This window comes from Polyodon spathula, chromosome 10 (genome assembly GCF_017654505.1).
Source record: "Polyodon spathula isolate WHYD16114869_AA chromosome 10, ASM1765450v1, whole genome shotgun sequence".
Taxonomy (NCBI): domain Eukaryota; kingdom Metazoa; phylum Chordata; class Actinopteri; order Acipenseriformes; family Polyodontidae; genus Polyodon; species Polyodon spathula.
In genome coordinates this window covers 3,886,319-3,905,876 of record NC_054543.1, presented here as the reverse complement: position 1 = coordinate 3,905,876, position 19,558 = coordinate 3,886,319, and the positions used below count along the sequence as shown (strand labels likewise).

The window sequence follows — 19,558 nt, the reverse complement described above, 5'->3', positions numbered from 1 at the left end:
ACAAATACAAAACATTGCTCCTGTATTTAAGTTTTTATTGTTAAAAATGTACTGCTCTAACTGATAACTACAAAAGTATGCCATAGCTTATGTAAAATGTACATATAGTATATATTATATATATAATATCTATATATCTTATTAACATAATATCTATATATATAGAGAGATCTACAAGGACAAAACAGGAAACAGACACGCAGTACAAAGGAGCATAAAGAAAACATTATTGTATAAAATAAATTAAAATAAGACTGATTTCAACAGTTCCTTGAATAAAAAACAGACAAATAGCATGCAATTAATGGGATGTAAAGATATGGCATTTTAATACAGCAGAGGAAGCATCTGGGTCTTCCCAAAATCTTGTACAGTACAGATACACACCAAAACAAAAGGCCACCCTGCAATTTATAATGTTATCTTTATATAGCCAATGTCAAACAAAATGTGTATCTTATTGTAAAACTGATTTTTGTTCTTTCTACTCAGGTGATATTTACATTTGGAAATAGTGTTTAGGTATCACTTTAGTATAGATTTTTGTCTCGCATTTAATCAATGCGAGTAGATTCCTGGGAACACCAACACTATCTAGAACTGGTCACATAGTAGATACTCACGGGCTTCTAATTAACATTTTTTCAAACAAAAAAATTAAATCAGATGCACCATAGTGGACATTTAAAGCCAGTTTGATATCTCGTTATAAAGTTGACTATCCTGGTGGATTGCACCAAAAGTTTCTGTAATAAATAATACTGTGTGCCATGTGATTCAAATCTTTTCTGAAAGCCAGCTGCAATACGATCCAGCAGCTTCTGACCAATTTTCAAAGCATAGTCAAAGCTTCTACCACAGGGACCAGTGTAAAATGTTTCCTGCTATAAAATACATTGCTTTTAAATGTTAAAAGCTCTCTACAGTTGTGTTTTCAAACTCAACACAAAAGTTTGATATCAATATTATCTATATATATATAATATAATTTTGCCGTTCTATGTGGTGGTATAATATATTATAATATATATGTCTATATATAATATATATATATATAATTTAACATTTTAAGTGTAAACTGTCTTCATGGAAAACTTTCCGTTTATGAATGACGTACGATGTACTTGCAACAAATGGTCACCAATTTTACATTTAAGGACTCAACAACCACCAACATTATTAATAAAAGTTTAGAAAGCAGGCACATGTTTCCACAACAATTTCCATTTCAAATTATTCATATTAGCTTAGCTTTGAGAATCAAGTACCAGTCTAAAGTATTTCTTTACACTCTTTTAAAACATTCAAATTATTACTGCATTTCCACAGGAAGAAAATAATTTCTGTGTTAAAATAAAAAGCTGAGCCAGTGCTCAATGATGCACTGTCACCGTTTTCTGTAAGGCGTAAATGTTTACATACTCCCAAGTGCTATTTCTTTGTCACCTATAGTACTTACGCTGAGTATGTCTTAAATATTACAAAATACAAAAATAACACTACTGCTAGACTATTTACCATAAAAAGTAGCTGCCAGAGTAAGTCTTTAGAAATAAATGCCAGTGTTCATTTGACAGATTTTTGTAAGAGGTTCAAAAGAGCAGAAGCAACAGATTTGCTTCTAACATATAAATGAATTTGTGGATGTGGAAAAAAACTCCTGTTCTTTGGTCTTCTGTTCCCTTTTTCATCCTGTTACCCATCAATGGCTTTTTTAAACTGCAAAGTGAAAAGGTCTGAAAGAACATTTTAAGCAGCTGTTGTCCAACAGCATGGCTACAATTATAAGGGGTATACAACAACTCTTCAGAAGCACAGAACCTTGCTGGAAAATGTAAGGTGGTCAAATGTGAGAGCATAACCCAAAATTTAAATAGCCAAAAAAAAAAAAAAATCTACAAATCAATCTCCTCTTAATAAAACAAAACAAAAATTCAGGACAGCATCCTTTGTTCCTTTCCACTGTTAGTTGACTGCTAATGCTGGTGGACAAGTAGCAAATAAATGTAGGCATTACATTTTAGTCACATTTTTTATATCTTCAGGTTTATTGTCTCTTTGATTTCTCAGCATGTCTATAAAGTCATTTGTTTCTGCTTCTAATTCTTCTCTGCCATCTCTGAAGCAGTCTTCATCGTCTGAACCCTCCTCTTCGACTCTGCGATAGAACTCCTCTCCTTCGCTATCGTCCTCTCCCTCATCTCCAGGGCTGCAGCATGACTCGTTGTCACTGTGACTGACACAGGAACTCGAGGACTCATCCTCTGAATTGGAGTATACCTCAGCTCCATGGAAAATGTAGTGATTTGGTGCTTGAAACAGGTATTGAGAATCTGAAATGAAATGAATTTAAAAAAATGATTGAAGGCAGCTTCACATGGAGAAAATTCTATCATTAAGCTAAAATCCAGCACCTCGCAAGTGAAATTTGAAAAACCTGGTAATATAAATGTGTTACCTTACTGGTCTACCAGAGATTTTGACAGTGTGGCAGCCCATTTGCTTGACCAAGAGAACCACTGAATATTTTCATACCAAATGTGAAGTCAATATCAAAGGTTTTCTACATCTAGAAACCAAAACTTACAAGACCGCAATATGGTGGCCACACTGGGTTACACGTCAAAGTGAAGGGTAATGTTTCATATTGCCAAAGGATTGTCAAGAAATCAGAAAATATCAAGACTATCTAATATGAGCTGTTAAAGACACTTTACAAAAACAGATACCCTTGCAGTCATATTTAATAAACTTAAATTAGCTAGCAGTAAATTCAAGATTTAGTATTATATTTTACTGTAGGCCACATAACAAAGAGATATATTATATATATATATTATATATATATATTATATATATATTTATATATAAATCTAATATATATATATTTTATAAATTCAAAAAAAACGTACTGTCAAGGCGCTTGCTGATTGGTTCTTTTGCAAATCTATTCAGCCAGCATCTTCTGAGAATTTCAAGACCAGATTTATTTTCACCTGACTCTGGAAACTCCTCATTCTTTGATGTTAGCAAATCCCCCATATCAGTTTTTGCATTTCCTTCAACAATTTCAGTCCTGTTCTGTGGAGGGTTTTCTGTAGAGCTAGCTTGTGGGAGCTCAGAGGTAGACCCTAAATGATTTGATTGCTGAGCTCCTGCTGTTTCTTCTGAAGCTTGCTTGGAGGTATGAGTGTGCTCACTAGTCTGTTCTAAGGAACTGGAGTCTTCTGTAAGTTCGAGGGGGGTAGGTGGTAGGTCAGTGAACTGTAGTTTGGACTCTCTGATAGTACGAGGGGGCTTTTCTGTGATCTCAGAAAGTCTTAAAGGGTTGTAGCATAGTTGTTCATAATCTCCACCCAACCTATGGCATAGTTCATTGATAATAACATCACAATCTCCAAGCAATTCTACATCGAAGTTAAGGTGGTGTAACTGTTCTCTATTGATCAGAATCTGAGGTACTTCATGGGGAATGGAGTCTAAAACAAAAAACAATTCAACATTAGGACATGAAAATTCACATTATTTAATCAAAAAAGAAAGACAGGACTGAGGCATTTGAACATTACTGGTACATGCAATATTTAAGATATTATTCCAGATATGTATTTAAAATTCACACTTAATCACAGAAGCAAACATTTTATTTAAGTGTAAAGGGACAAAACTGAAACTTATCCACTTTAGTTTTACATTATTTTATACAAAAATATACAGAGTATACAGATTTTTTTTTATACAGACTCATAAGCATTAAACTACTTTTTATTTCTTAAATAAAAAAAATATATATTTCAGGAATTAAAATGTCATTGCACAATTTAATAACCTACTTGGAATAAGAGCCACAGGTCGTACTTTCAGTGAAGACCCTATGACAATCAGGAGGTCAACTTCATCTTTGTCATGCTTCATGCCCCTGTGAAACTGTTCTGGTAAATTCTCTCCAAAGAAAACAATATCTGGTTTCATGATGGCGAGAGGCAGATCAGGTGGACATCTGGGGCATCGAGGCACAACCTACCAGTGGTGTATGAAAGACAGGTAAAAAAGTGAAGGGAAGATCCAAATTCTAAAATGATTACAAATCAGCTTTCAAAAGAGCTTTAACCAATGGTAACATAATTACTACAGCTGTGGTAGTTGGTAGTAAAACTGAATTATTCAATTCTGGTTGTAGTTATGCCATCTTTGTTTGCAGACATTTCGTGACATAGGTAAATTAGTACCAACTGAAATGCAACATGCTTAAATATGGATTAGCTCATTTTGTATGTTGCCAATAATAATTGACCATTCTTGTTACTAAAATTGTATTTACAATTTAAGACAACAGTACAATCATAAAAAATAATTCTGAACATTGAGATGTTTCATGTGTACAGTACATATCTAATGTTACAACTTAAAATGCATCCATACCTGATTAAATATATCTTCTCTAACAGCTTCACTGTCAACCTTATATTTGCAGGTTAGGCATGATGCTGTTGCAAAAGAACCTGCAATGGAAAGTCAAGAATTTGAAATGTACAGTATGAGTACACTTTATAAAGTAGTTAAAGCTGTATATAAGACACAAACATTTTCAAGTGGTCTAAATTTACACCACACGGACACATGCAATCTGACTTGCGTAGTTACTGTGTAGAAACCACGCTGTGAAACAAAACACAAGCATGGTAGTGGTCATGGAATCTATCACACTTTATAAAGTTGTAAAAACAGTTTATTGACGAATCTGGACAAGTAACTTACTAACTAATCCCCTGACACAGCTCACTGTCAGACATTACTTAATTAAATGCAAATATATAAAACTGACCATGGCACTGAATGATCCTCTGGACTCCTGCCACCTGTTCCAGTGTGTCAATGTTCTGAGTATAATTCTGAAGCAGCTTTGCCTGTTTATCCAACATTGCAATGAATCTGTGACATGGAGATGGCTGGAACTGTCCTGGATAGATCTCCTAAAAAAACATAGAAAACAAATTCAGAATCTGCAAGCTCAATATGCAGTTATTTATTCAAGCTTAAAATGTACACTTTGTTTTCCACCCATTGCAAACAGGTGGGGAATCACATGACAACCTTTCTAAGATAATTACTATATTATGAAAATATTCTCCACCAGATAACAATTTCCTCTTTTAAAATATATATTTCACTTAGACACATTTACTAACACTGCATATAGCTCTGACAATCTGAGCCCTGCTGTTAAAACTGCAAAGCCTTAGTTTCACTTTGGTCAATAATCACCTTGCATGCTACAAATCTTTATTTTAGTCCCAAAGTCGTCCATATCTGCTAACACCAGTGAAAAGATTAAATTACATTGATTTCCTTATTATGATTATTATAGTTTAGAGGTCAACTAGGAGAACTGTTTCTCCTCCTTTTAATTATGCCAGGCAAGCATTTACTAAACATTTTACACTGGCAGTGGAATGTGTCCATTAATCTGATATGGTTGTTATACCTTTACATTTATGTTGTTTGGAATGGACTGGTTTTAACTGAAGCTACCAGTGAAAATGATATACAAGTGGTGCTTTGTTTGAAACCGAGAAATCCTGTTAAGTCTACCACAGGCTATGACTCAGTACAGCACACGACCAGGGGTTTGATACTTTGACACATGGAACTTCAGTTTTACACCTATCACTTCATCAATTTGGTAACTTGAAATGAAGAATAATGATGTTACACTGCACTGTGCTTTTACAGTCTGGAAGCTTACTGACTGATGGCATCAAATCATTTGTAACTGCTAGAACCAACATTTTGCATTTCCTACAGAGATATTTTACTCAGTTTTTTTCATTTGCTTAACAATATTATTAAAATGATATGTGGTTATTTATACTGTCTGTGCAAACACAGCTTACATTAACAAGTTACAAGATTATTTTTCAAATACAATTAGGGATAAAAGTAACACTGTGCTCTATATGATCCGTGCGCTGCCATTGCTGATAGTGTCACGTAAGCCGTTCACTGTGTTGATATGTGAATAAATTCTGTTCGCCTGCAGGGCATATCAACTTCAGCCTCCATCAAGATATCCTGTCTGTCACTCAATAGCGAATGCATGCACCCACATGGAAATCGGCTATCCTGTCATAAGCATTAATACACTGTATCTTTCTAAATAAGGGATTTAGGGAAGCTCCCTAATAAAAGCTGAATCTCAAAACAATAATTGTGTGGATATAGTAACTGCTGTGTATAATAGTATTTAAAATAGTATTTAAGATTAATTTATAGGACTTTAAATGTCTGCCCTTACTCTGGTCCCACTGCAGTTGGATACGCGACGGACTACTGTATTTGGTAAACTTACCAACTGCTAAAATTGACAACATACAATCCTTATGTCGTCACCTGCCAAGAATGTTTAATGCAGGCAGTCAGGGAATAAACATATGTACAGCATATTTTACAGCCACCGAGTTATTCTCAAAAGGCTTGTAGATACTATATTGAAACAGAATTTAGAGGACAAACCTTTGCAAATTTAAAAAATGGCCGAGGGTCTCTTCTAAAGTATTCAATATCAAACATTGCTTGTGGATCAGGAAGGTCAGGGAAATCTATTGCAAGACGTGCATAAATACCATCACGGGATCTAAAGTCAGGTATTCCACAGGACACAGAAACCTGCAACAAAAAGCATTATTAAATTTAATTCTAGTACATTAATTCACCTGTTATGCTGTGGTTAAAGTCTAATTTGTTGGATGACCGAGGTTTATCTAATAATATCCAAACAGTTAATCCCCCAACAGAAGGAATACATACCCCAGCTCCAGTCAACACCATAATTTTTGTACATTCTTGCAGCAGCCTGACAACATCTTCTATTGTATTGATGTCTTTCCGTTTCTTTCTTTTTGGAGGTTCTGATATATTAATCACTATCTGCCAGAGAGTCATATCATCCAGGTCAGGTGGAAGCACGGTTCCTGGGAGAAGGTCTTTCAAGATGGTCCTCGGGTCTGTCTCCCTCATAATATGCTGCTGAATAAAACTATACGAACCTGCAACAAGAAACCTCAGTTAGATGAACATCACATGCCACATATAATAGTCAACAAGAGATTATTTTCTACCAGGAACATAAACATGCCATTTACACACCTATGCAAATTCAAAGTGTCTGCATAAACCTACCAAATTATGTAGATCTTTTAATGCTTAAATCTTGTGCATCATAAGGGAAATATATTTAATTGAACTTAAATCTCTACTGTTTATTCATCATATGCACAAATTTAAAAATGTGTTAAATTTCAAACATATTTGATGCTAAATGTTTTCATGAGAGCTATGCAGTTTGCAAAAACATGTGCATAACAGCAAAAGTGTTTTTTTATTTTTATGAATGCAACTTTTGACTGCGGTAAATGTGTTCCAGGACACAGCCTGGATTTACCTATCTGAGGTTGTGGCGTCCAGTCACTTGAACTTGCATGTGAAGATGTATCGTCCTCATCACAATCACATGAATCAAATCCATTCAGGAGGATATCCTCATTCTGGGGTGTTCCATCTGAAAAAATATCCAAATTATATGGCTATATAAGCAAAATGGTCTGACTGTTAAATGTATCATTTACCACAATATAACCACTCCTCCTCTTCAGTTTAACGAACGTCAGGTACTGTATATTGCACACAATTTAAAGATATGTATTGTGCCATTAGTGTAGATTAATTTCACTGTTTACATGCACTAGTTTGTTCAGATCTTTTTTTTGCACATTTCAAATTGTTTCATAAGTTCATTAACAATTGTAGACCACTGATTCACTTCCTTGGTTTAAGACAGTGCTTCCAAACTCCTGTTTTGTGAACAATACACGATCTGAGTTACCCCAAGCCAGCGAACGGCCACAACCCCTGCAAACTGCGTTACAAGATGTGTTACACGTTAATGTGTTGCTGCTTCAACTTGATCAAGGGGGGGACGATTTCTCAAAACATACTGTACCTTTACAATAAAGCCCTTTTTTGCAGAACATGTTGAGTTATTAGATGTGTACTAAAACAGAGTTAGAATAGCTTAACAGTTGTGGCAAATCCTTAAAGTTTGGTGAAATGTGTCTTTAACATTATAGTCACCGTCGTTGTCATCCATTCTTACAACTTCCAGTGCACGTACTCGATCACCTCATTGCTTGAACGTACAATGAAATGACCTGACAATGTTTGCAATTCTACGAAATCACTCTTACTCACAAAACTTATAATTCAGACCGACATACTGTTAAATTATAGCAAAAAAAAAAACAAAAAAAACGATCCAGAAACAATGTGTACATCTTAATTTCAGTATTCACTATATGCAGTGTTTTTCTTTATTCGCTTTAAATTGAATTACTGTATGTGTGTGTGTGTGTGCGTGTGTGTGTGTGTGTGTGTGTATATATATATATATATATATATATATATATATATATATATATATATATATATATATATATATATATATCCGTATATCGTGAAAGTTCAAAACGTTTTGGAAAACCAATATTAATTGCACAAAAACTCTGCTAGTGTGAGACTTGTCGAAACATTTGTCCTTACGGTTGTCGTCATGATTATGGACGAGCGAGCCGCCGACTTTGAGGCGAGTCTAGGAAGCTCAGATCCTTCCTCCTCTCCTCCGCCTCCTCCGCCTCCTCCTGCAGCCCCTCCTGTAGTTCAGAGTCCTGCAGCCCATTGTCTCCGCTTGATGCCGCTGAGGCCTGTCCCTGCACCCCCTCTCTCTGCCGCTGCTGCTCTGCCGCCGCCCCGGACTCACTGCCGATTTTTCCCATCTCTTGCTCCTCGGAGGCCGTGGTGTCCCCCCTCTTTAACACCTCCCCGAGCTTCAGCCTTTTAGCCAGCGGTTCCGCGGCTTCCAAGCCGCCGGCGCTGGAGTTGAAGATGATTTTCGTTCCGTCCGCCATTTTTGCTCACACAATCTCTCCGCTCGGGCTCGACAGCTGATGGGGTATTTAAACCGGTCACGTGACACGGCCTCTTCCAGCAGCGGCCCACGCGCCGGCACTCGCGGCAGGTGACGTCATTCACAACAAACCCACGTAACCAATGAGCTTTCACCACCATCTTATTTAGCTTCATGGGAAATCTGCGGTGACGCCAATCAGAGCCGGCGTGTGTCTAGACACGTAATCTTTTTGACAGAGGGAAATGAAAGCAACAATGCAAGATCCATTACCAGAATGATTTTTTGTTTTTTAAATAATCGAATGTTAAAATACGACGTATTGTAACGCAGCCCACGTTAATAGTTTAATATGTGGATACATAACCGTATTATTATATGTGCTGTTGTGATAGATCTATATATATATATTTATAGATATATATAATATATATATATATATATATATATATATATATATATATATATATATATATATATAATAAAAAATTATGGATAAGGGGAGGCCCCCATCCCACCACAAGGTGATCCATGTCCCGTGACACGCCCCAAAATGTTATATATATATATAAACAATACAGAGGGTGCGTTCACAAAGATCAATTCTGCGCAGATTTTCTGCAGGATCTGACCAATTTAGCCAATGATATGCTAAGAAAGATCTCCTGAACGTGCCAATTGGCTAAACTGGTCAGAGTCTGCAGAGAATCTGCGCAGAACCTTCCCAGAGTGAATGTATTTGACACACCCGTGCCTCACGCGATTAATCTCTTATTTTGAAACTTTTGACATGGACGAAACTGAGATCTGAGAAAAATATGTGGCGATACGCCTTAATCAATTTTGGGTTAGGCTACACAGTCATTACGGGAAAAACAGACCAGCTGAAATAGAGTCATGTAGTTTACTCAACTGCGGGCATTTGTTTAGCTACATTCAGCGAATTTCAGATTAACTATACATATAATCCTATTATTATTAACTCTGACTAAAACAGGTCGTTTAGATTTTCAATATTCACTCTGTATCAGCTGCCGAATACAGTGTGTGGTCCCTCTTTTGTAACTTCGCAGTTTCTGTGCAAGTAATAAATTAAAAAAAAAAAAAAAAAAAAAAAGATTTGATTTACATCACTTTATTTTGTTTGTTAGTTTTTATTTTAAATCTGGTCCAGCCAAATCTGCTTAATACACCATTACGTTAATGTCACCATATTGAAGTATCTGGGGCAGAGTATACAAGCTGCTGATAATATCACTGTGGTTAATATCATCACACACCGGACCGATCACATTCAGTCATACAGCTCATTTTCACTCTCAGTATGATATTGGAAAATGAATACATACGATCAGATAACTGTTTTATGTTTTCAGTTTTCTAGGACAATATGTTTTGCTTATTTATTTATTTAAGAAACGTCGACACACCTGTACTACAGATCCCAGACTGCCTTGTAAGAACGCAAACTGTGTAATATTGCTCTTCCCACTTTATTGCGTACCCAATAAAACGTGCAGAAGGCAGGGCAATATGAGCTTATCGGCGTGTGTGCTGCAGAAGCACTTCTCGGCCGAGTCGTGTATACGCCGGAAAACAGGCTTGTGGAAAGTGCTGTTGCTAGCGGTGAAAGTTCTCTCTGTCCGTGCATAATTTTACTTTTACAGTAGATTTAACATTTGCAAATGGACGCGATTTTAAACTGCAGACCAGAAGATTTAGAAGATTATTATGGTTTGCTAGGATGCGATGAACTGTCATCGGTAAGATTAAGATATTTTTTTACGAATTTTGTTAAACTCAGTTTATTTTTCTGAGGTTGTCAGGTGGCTAATACTACAGTAGTTGTACTACAGTAGAAATCCTGACAACAATATTGCAATTCTTTCATGTAGTACCAAGCTTAACAAGAGCCTGAGCTGTACTAACGCTTTTACATGTATTGGTGTAGGGGGGTTGTTAAGGTTCTGTACCTTATTTATTATTTTTTTAAGCCCTTTTTTGAGTAAAATATTGTGTTGTTTCTTAAAGTTTAACAAGCCTCATACCTGGACGAAACAGAAGGGAAATAACTCTCACTTTGATTAAAATGAGCTACCGCAGATGTGGTCACTTTAAGTTTAAGAGCTTGCAAGTACATTTTGATATGCTGTTTATTATCATTAAAGGACATGGTGCTGCACATTCCATTTCGGTAGTTTCAATTTTAATCATGATTGTAAATCCTTCTGCATGGATTTGATTTATGTGCATTGTCCTGCTGAACCCCAAACCCCCAATAATACTGCATCTGCAGTTCTTTAATAGCTGCAAGCCAGTTCTGCTGAAACCTCGCATTATTCAACTCTCTTCTCAGAGGGTCCTTAGCACTGTTGACCTGAAAGACCTCTATAGAGAATGCGTGACAGGCAGCTTTTGTTTTTCTGAAGCAGCCTGTGTGTGTTTGTGTGTTTTGTTTTGTTTTTTTTTTTTTTTATTTATTTATTTATTTATTTATTATTATTATTTTCTTTTTCTGATTTGAACAGTTTTAATATGACAAATTTTAAGAATTTGCATCGAGTGGTAATCATGTTTTTTTTGGAAAACGGGTGCAATGGAAAAATTGCATCTGCTGAATAAATATATGTTTGTAGTCATAAGGAATGACTTGTGGGTTGACATTTCTCTGTTCGTTCTTTTTTTTTTTTGAATGAATTCTGTTCATTTAGTATTCTTTTAACTGTTTATATGACTAAACCTGACTTGTATCTTGGCAGGGCTGTCAATCAAACAAGTAAAAGGCTGATTGACGTGTTTGCTACTTTAAAAGTAAACACGCCTTGTTGACTAGATTCTACTACCAGCCCAATTCGCCTTAAAAAAGAAGGGGGCCATCTGACCTGTTTTGCAAAGTGATTTCGTTTGAGTGAGCTACGTTTGTAAGAGTTTGTCTTTTGCTTTAATGAAGAATGTTTTCTATGGCAAATCTGCTAGGTCTCCTCAGTAAATGAGGTGTGCAGCAGCTGGCATTTGTCTTACGCTTTGCATGTAACAGGAAGAGTGGGTCAAATAAACACTGGACCGAAAAACAACGCATGTAGTTCAGCTGAAAGTGCTGCTTCTCTGAAGTACAAAATATAAACTGGAAATTATTCTGTCACGATACTGGCAATTTCCAGCAAAGCGTGTCTCTGGTCAAACCCATTGCTGTTAATAATCAACCCCACCCCCTAAAAAAAACATTGAATACAAGTATAGAATAGTGATTGGAACTCCTTATGAATCATGGAACACATATAAAAAGGACTTCCAGCACATATTAATAAAATAAACTGTAAACATTTATACTTTCTCTTTTTAATAAAACTGCTTTGTCAAATCAGTAGCCAAGACTGTTATCTAAGCCAAAACACGTGTGTGTGTGTATATATATATATATATATATATATATATATATATATATATATATATATATATATTATATATCTGGGGTCAAGGTCCAGGGTGAAAGCAGGACTAAACGAGATGTTTCCTGGTGGGTAGTCTATACAGTTCAATGTTATATTGTGCCGTTTATCAAAGGTCCAGTGAAACCTGACCTTGTATATTTTCTTCTTTTTAAAGTCGGAACAGATCCTCACAGAGTTCAAAGCCAGAGCTCTTGACTGCCATCCTGATAAACATCCTGATAACCCCAAAGCAGGTAATGATTTTATTGGAAATTTTACAGAAAAGCAAATTTGATCTATTCCCATATATTTATTATTATATTATATTTTATTCCACACAACATTGTTACCAACAAACATGCATCTCTATTTAATTAGACTTGACAATCTCGGAGAGTAGAAAGTCTTCCATTATGTGTGCAAATATAAATCAATACACCAGGAGCAAAGAAGAATGCATCCAATATAGCTACCTGATGACGCTTTAGGAAATTTAATTCACAATGTAATATTAAAACAAAGGAATGCTCTGCTTGAGGTGCTTGTCGTTTCAATTAAAGGATGAAAAGATCAGATATTCTGATAATACTGAAGCGATGGGCAGTTTGGACATTCTTTATGTAAAAGGAGTACAGTTTACATTTAAACCCTAGTTATTTGTGTTTAACTGTGTTTTTGGTATATTTTGTTCTAAATCATCTTTTTAAACTGGCATAAACCACCCAGTTATACCTATTAAACTTGGATTATAATATTCCAGGAGCAGGGATGCTAATAATCCAACACTTTACCAGAAAAACAAATTTTATTTTGGAGAAAGAGAAAAGCAATTTCCTTTTTTCAATTTCCTTTTTTTTTTTTTTCCATAGCTGAGCACAAAAGTAATTTGTCATCTTCTATCAGCAGGGGCTTGGCAGCTTGGTTCCCAGACTGACACAGTGTGAAGCAGGGTTTCTGCTTTGATAAGTGCAGAGTGCACAGAGGGTGACAGTATTGAGGCATGCTGTAAAGCAACACCAATCAATTACACTTGAGTGTAAAACTGAAAATAATTGCAAAGCTAGTACATTTTAATACACATACAGAGTGGCTGAAAAGACTAGGTGCCAAGGCTTTGGGGAATTCATGCTACAGAAAATGTCCTTTGCAGTATTGGGTCTGAAGCAGTCAGTCCTTCAGATGTCACCAGGCTCAACCAGGTGCTGCCTTGACTTTTATTGAGATTATCTCTGAATCCCTAAGTGGATCACTGTCACGCCAATGTAAGGTCTGTCTTTTTTTATTCATCTGAATTGACATTCTGCCAACACAGAAGGGATGGTTATTCAAATAGTTAATACTGGAAAGATTTCATCATTTCTTTCCTTCGCCTTGACAACTTGCTTTCAGGATTATGTTTGTTGAAATTCCGGATTACTGGATTTCCCTAAAAACAAAATAAAGCCATCCACATTTGTATTCATGAGGCTATTTATTTTTTACCCAAATCTTTTTAAATGATAAATGTCAGCTTTCCCATCAATAACATTTTTTTTGTATTCTCTAAAAGTCAAGCAGGATGTTTTCAGTAAATTGCTCTGCACAGAGTCGAATAAAAAGATTAAACCTGCTAAGCCTCTGGATTTATCTTTTTAAAGATTAAAATCTCAAGCATGCTTTTAGTAAAGGGATTTTTTTTTCACAGCAAGATTAAGTATGGAAAAATATTACTCATAAGAAAAATTAGTGCAAGATAATTATTTTTCTTTTGTATTTGCTTTCAGAACATCACAATCCCGCTTTCTTTATGAAGTTTTGAATGTTTGTTATTGTATCTATGAAATGGCTTCACCAAGTGTGATAAAACTTTGTTTTGACAGAGGCAGAGTCTTTGATTTAATACTGAACAAAAATGGAATCCCACGTTGTCCCTTTTGTCATTTTGTTTTTAGTGGCAGAGTTTCAAAAGCTGCAGCAGGCGAAAGAGATCCTGAAGAATGAAGACAGCCGCGCCCGCTATGACTACTGGAGACGAAGCAGAATCGCCATCCCCTTCCGTGACTGGGAGGCTCTGAGTGACACAGTCAAGGCAGTGAGTGTCTGGGTTCAGGGTTTGCAGCCTTTACTGTGGAATGTAGGAGCCACTTATCCCCAAGTTTACAGATTTGTATTCCACAGTTGGTGGATAATTCTGTTAAGATCAAAATGCTGTATTTCGAAATGGCATATTATATGGGTCAGAATTTATTAACGGTGTATGAATCTCCAGTGTCTATTCCTTTCCCCTTTTGATTTGACTATTCACCAACCACAGTCTCCTTTACGCTAGTGTCTTTAACACACAGGTTGAAATTTTTCATCATGAAAATAATCACCAATGTATTTTTTTACATTTTTTTTATTATGTTAGTTGAGGGCTCTTGCATTTAAAGCACAGTGATGTCATCTTGCATCTCTTTAAATTAAATTAATCATCTGGTATTGTCATGCATATGTTTATTGGGGGTGTATATCTTTTGATGCAAGTAGAATACAGTCCATGAAGTAGCTTGTTTTGAATGTTTGTTTTTGAATGTTTTATGTAGAAAAGACGTGTGTGTGGCAGGAGATTGTGTTCAAGTGATCTGTTGACAAGCATTTTTATAAGAAGCATTTGTAATAAACAAGGCTCTTGAGTTTAATAGATTTGGTAAACTCAATTGTGTGTTTCTTAAAGAGCGAGTTTCTTCAAATGGACTTGTCTTAGTCCTGCACTGTCCTGATACCTTTTTCATGGGGAATTACAATAATTCAGTGGTTTTTGTTGCAATTACTCAAGTGCTGTTTTTTTCTTCTTTCATTAGTTTGTGTGAAGGTGTCTTCGCCTGTGTTCAGGAGCTGCTCTTTTGGTTTTAGTTGCCTGCCATAGATATCCAACACCCAAGGTGTCTTTATAGAAAGCAGAGCCAATGCCATGTATAGAGTCAACGCTGGATGGGTTTTCTCACCAATGTTTTCACAATTGAATTATTAGGTGTCTCTTAATTTATTTCTTTAGTCTATGCACTGGGCAGTGAAGAGTAAGAAGGAGCCCATGCTGGAGGCTCCAGGAATCAAAGACAGCCTGAGTCCTGGGAATCCACCTGACCGGCATGGAGAGCAGGACTGCAACAGCTTGACCAGCAAAATGGAGCAGGTGGGGCTGTCTGGGGGCAAGACCACTGAGAAGACAGCAGAGGATGAAGAACCACAATCTCCAAAAACACCACCATCTCCCAGTGAGTAGTACATCACCTGGGTGTACATGCTCTGTCAGTGAAGATGGTCAGGTTTTTTTTTTTTTTTAAAGCATGCAAAGTTCAAACGTACAGGGTCGATGTGTGTGTACTCTACATACAGGATATAAAGGCAGTAGTACACTTTGAAGTGGAGGCACCACGTTGCTTAAGACTGTATTCCACAGATGGCCAGATGACATTGTTTTTTGGGTGTTAGGAGGTACAGTGGGTTAGTGAACTGCACTCTAGCACAGGGCATGTTTTGTTTTTGTTGTAGGTCAAAGCTACAAATGATGTACGTTGTTTAAGTGACTACGCATTCTGACAGGTATTGTGTGGCATTAGAGCAGAGGACTGAAGCTCTGTCCGTTTGATTTCCTGTTCAGCAATTGATGTGGTTTGTAACCCAGGGCAAGTCCTTTCTCCTTCGTGATGCACAGATGGAAAAGATACTGACAAAGAACCGCTGCCTGTAACCAGATTGTCTCCATGAAAAGGACATGGCAAAGTGCCTAACTTACTGTCAGGTCATATAGCGTTTAAAACACACAGAACATCTGCTTTATCTGCAGTTTACTAATTGCCTGAGGGAATGAAAGGAAGACTACACACAAATGTGTCCCACATGTTGATTTATGTTGGATGCAATTTCGGTTCAGACACAGGTTGCTGTTACTGGACCCTTGTGTGTAGAACAAGTGGTTTTTGAACACAACTAAAGGGAAGAAAAGCAGTGACTATCTCCTTCTACCAAAAGGACATGCATATGGGGAATAAAATACACATTCGAAAGCATATAATCTAAATGTGGTAATAATCAGTGATGCCTCCAGTTTGTTGTACTTTCCCCAATTAGCTATGCCCTAAAATCAACTTTTAATTTGTTTTAACAAGGGTCAGTTATTTCTCTTGTTTCCATCCTGAGTGATAAAATGTGTTGTTTTTTTATTTATTTTTTATATCTGCATTGTGAGATGTATCAATTTCAGTTAATGCTGTTTTTCAGATGAGAACTACTGGCACTTGCGTTTCCGTTGGTCAGCTGACACACCGTCCGAACTTCTGAGGAAATTCAGAAACTACGAAATCTAAAACAAGCTCCAGCTTTCCAGTATTGTCCAGTGTGCATTAAGCTCATTGTCCTGTATCTGTGCAAAAGGTGTAACACTATTCTTGTATTTTATGCAACTTTTCTTTTGTAATTGCTGTCTCACAGTCAAGTGGAATTCATGTGTTTATAAGCAAAAGCAATCAATGCACTATTTAGCCTTTTATGTGCTGATACATAGATGTTTTAAGAAGATGTTTCAATTTAGTGTTGTGTTTTTTTTTTTTTTTTTTTTTTGCATGCTTGCATACATTTAGTAAGGATGACAAATTCCAACAACCTATCGATTTAGAACTCTTGGATTTAGCTGTGAATATTTAAGCTGGATTTAGCAAAGTTCTGTCTGAGAACAGAAAACTAAAGTGAACCAGGCTGCAGTCGAAGTTTCTGCACTGTTAATAGTGATTTCACAACGTTGTCTTACAGGGAACGTGCGCCTGTCTGCATTTGAAATCCTACACTTCATCAATTATCAGCTAAAAAAAAAAAAAAAAAAAAAAAAAAACTGTTAGTAAAACAAAATAGAAATGATTTTGTTAATAATCTGACTTAAGTATTTATCATCTGCAAAAATGTATGTTTGTTCAAATATTGCCTACTTTTTGCTGTTTTTGTGTAATGTTCATGATATAACTTCACATGGTGTTTTCTACAGTGAGCCTTGCATTCCAGTACTCATTTTGTGCACAAGATTGCAGAAGCTGTTCTATTTTAAAAGTGAAATTCAGATTGCAGGATTACAGAGTACTGTCCGGTTTCAATAAACAGATGTCACAAAGGTTGCCAATGACAGAATTTCTTATTTGGTTTGTTTCCTTTGAGGATACTTTTTTTTTTTTTTTTTCCATGTTTTTTACATATGCATTCCTTTTTTGAAACCAGCAAGACTGGTGTGGAAGATCGACTGTCCGGTTACTGTAAGGTTTGTTTGTTTTTGTTTTTTTGTTTTTTGCATTTCACTTCCACTCATTTAGCCTTCTGTTAACTGAAAGGGTTTTATTTTATTTTTTGGTGTCTGTATTATATTGCCCTGTAACTTCACGATGCTATACAGCTGAAATGACTGGGGAATTAAACTGTTCGCTTATGACAGATGATTTCCAGCAGTGCCTGTGGAGTGACAGTGAAATTTCTTTGACCATCTGGACATCCTCTGCTTGTATCCATGTATTGCTGCAGTACAGACAGCACAGTATACGACAAAGGCAATGTGTTTGTGGACTATGGGGTGTTCTGTAATCCTTTAAGCAAATTAGAACCTTCAGACAAAATGCATGGAATCATTATCAAACCATTTTCATAATTTTAAAAAATAAAATTGCCACCAACTTAGAAAGTGCTTCAATGTAGACCACTTTAACGCTAATTTAAGTATACCTTAAATGCTTTTTCAGCTTTATCTTTTGCTCCTACACTTTTCTCTCTGAGCCCAAAACATTTCATCCCTCCTCGTCTTAAATTTCATGCATAAACTGTTATTTGTCAGATAAGTACATCAATGAGGCTGTCTAGACTTTTAAGAGGCACGGCAATTGGAAATGCAAATTTGTTGCTTCTATAAAAATGTTCTGATAAGTAAAAAAAGGTTTTGTCGTATTGACGAGCAAAGAGCCTGCTGAAATGAGTCCTAGCAATGGAAGCAGGTGCAGATTACTCATTATCACACAGAGCCTTTCATTTCCTGAAGAAAGCTGGCCTATCAATACAAAGCTGATGTTGCCAATGATAACTGTGACGTCACAATGATCCAGAGCACAGATTTCAGAATGCTCTATTTGTTGCTGTACACAGCACTGCAGTATTATTGCTTTTCATATCTTTAATCCAAAAGGATGTGCCAGGCGCTACTGTATACCCTCTCTGTTTTATTAAAGTCTCTATTTTTCTAGCTGCTCTGTAGAGTTTATTTTGGATTTTTAAATAAGCTGTTTGCAATTTCTACAGGGTGCTGGCATGCTGCATTAACTTTAATAATTACAAATGGTTTAATTAGATATATTTTTGGATACTTGAAATTAAGGACCAACACCCATTTATGCTGCAGATTTCTAGTTCTTATAGAGACCACTGTTAAACATAGCACTGCAGTGTACCCCCCCCCCCACCCATCCAATGTATGAGTCATCTGTGCAAAAATACAAATATGAAGTGTCTGCTTGACATATAGCTGCTTGGTTCTTTTTTAAAAACTCGATGTTTATCCAGCATTGTTATAGTTGAATGAAAGCATGCATTTTGAAATTAGGTTAATATTAATATTATTCAGTGATGCTTCTTAACCACTTTGCCATATGGAAATGACCATAACCGAACATGTATGGAAAGCTTTTAAATCTTTTTGGTTCTCTCTTAATCCCAATGAAGCATTCAACTATATGTTCAAAGCCAGTGGTCCTTTCAGTCATTTCTCAAGAGAGTATGGTTAATGTACAAACTCAATTTAAATGGGATTTTAGTGTCCATTACAATCTTGTATTTTGATACCTTCTAATTGTGACTTCTAGTGACACTAAAATTTCTGAACCAATGAACAAGTACTCCTTATAGAAATGTACTATTTTCATGGCCACTGAGTGTCACTGATGTTTAGGATGAGTGAGACATCAAAAGACAGGAATTCAATAAACAATGTTGAGTCATTTACTACTACTAACAAAAAAGAAAAATACTGTAATATTCTCAGCCATTCAAATCTTAAACCTCAATGATTAAAGTGTATCTTCCAATTCGCTGTCAGTAATCCACTTTGGTCTACAATGTTAACATTAATTCACACGCAAATGGCAGTTCTGTCATTAACACTGCATCATTTTTTAACAATACA

At 36.0% G+C, this 19,558-nt stretch overlaps 2 protein-coding genes across 2 annotated transcripts; one reads left to right on the top strand and one right to left on the bottom strand.

The window, feature by feature from the left end:
* Positions 1 to 1,164: 1,164 nt before the first annotated feature.
* Positions 1,165 to 8,607, bottom strand: LOC121321631 (NAD-dependent protein deacetylase sirtuin-1-like). The gene is made up of 9 exons (XM_041260632.1): positions 8,596 to 8,607; positions 7,442 to 7,583; positions 6,808 to 7,046; positions 6,514 to 6,666; positions 4,826 to 4,973; positions 4,423 to 4,502; positions 3,834 to 4,020; positions 2,913 to 3,479; positions 1,165 to 2,333 (listed from the first exon to the last, which is right to left on the bottom strand). The coding sequence occupies exons 1-9, from the start codon at positions 8,605 to 8,607 to the stop codon at positions 2,014 to 2,016; spliced, it is 1,848 nt and encodes a 615-aa protein (XP_041116566.1). The 3' UTR covers positions 1,165 to 2,013.
* A 1,880-nt stretch (positions 8,608 to 10,487) lies between these two features.
* On the top strand, positions 10,488 to 17,843 carry dnajc12 (DnaJ (Hsp40) homolog, subfamily C, member 12). Its single transcript, XM_041260439.1, has 5 exons — positions 10,488 to 10,722; positions 12,566 to 12,644; positions 14,322 to 14,461; positions 15,407 to 15,626; positions 16,633 to 17,843. The coding sequence occupies exons 1-5, from the start codon at positions 10,645 to 10,647 to the stop codon at positions 16,716 to 16,718; spliced, it is 603 nt and encodes a 200-aa protein (XP_041116373.1). The 5' UTR covers positions 10,488 to 10,644; the 3' UTR covers positions 16,719 to 17,843.
* Positions 17,844 to 19,558: the final 1,715 nt, after the last annotated feature.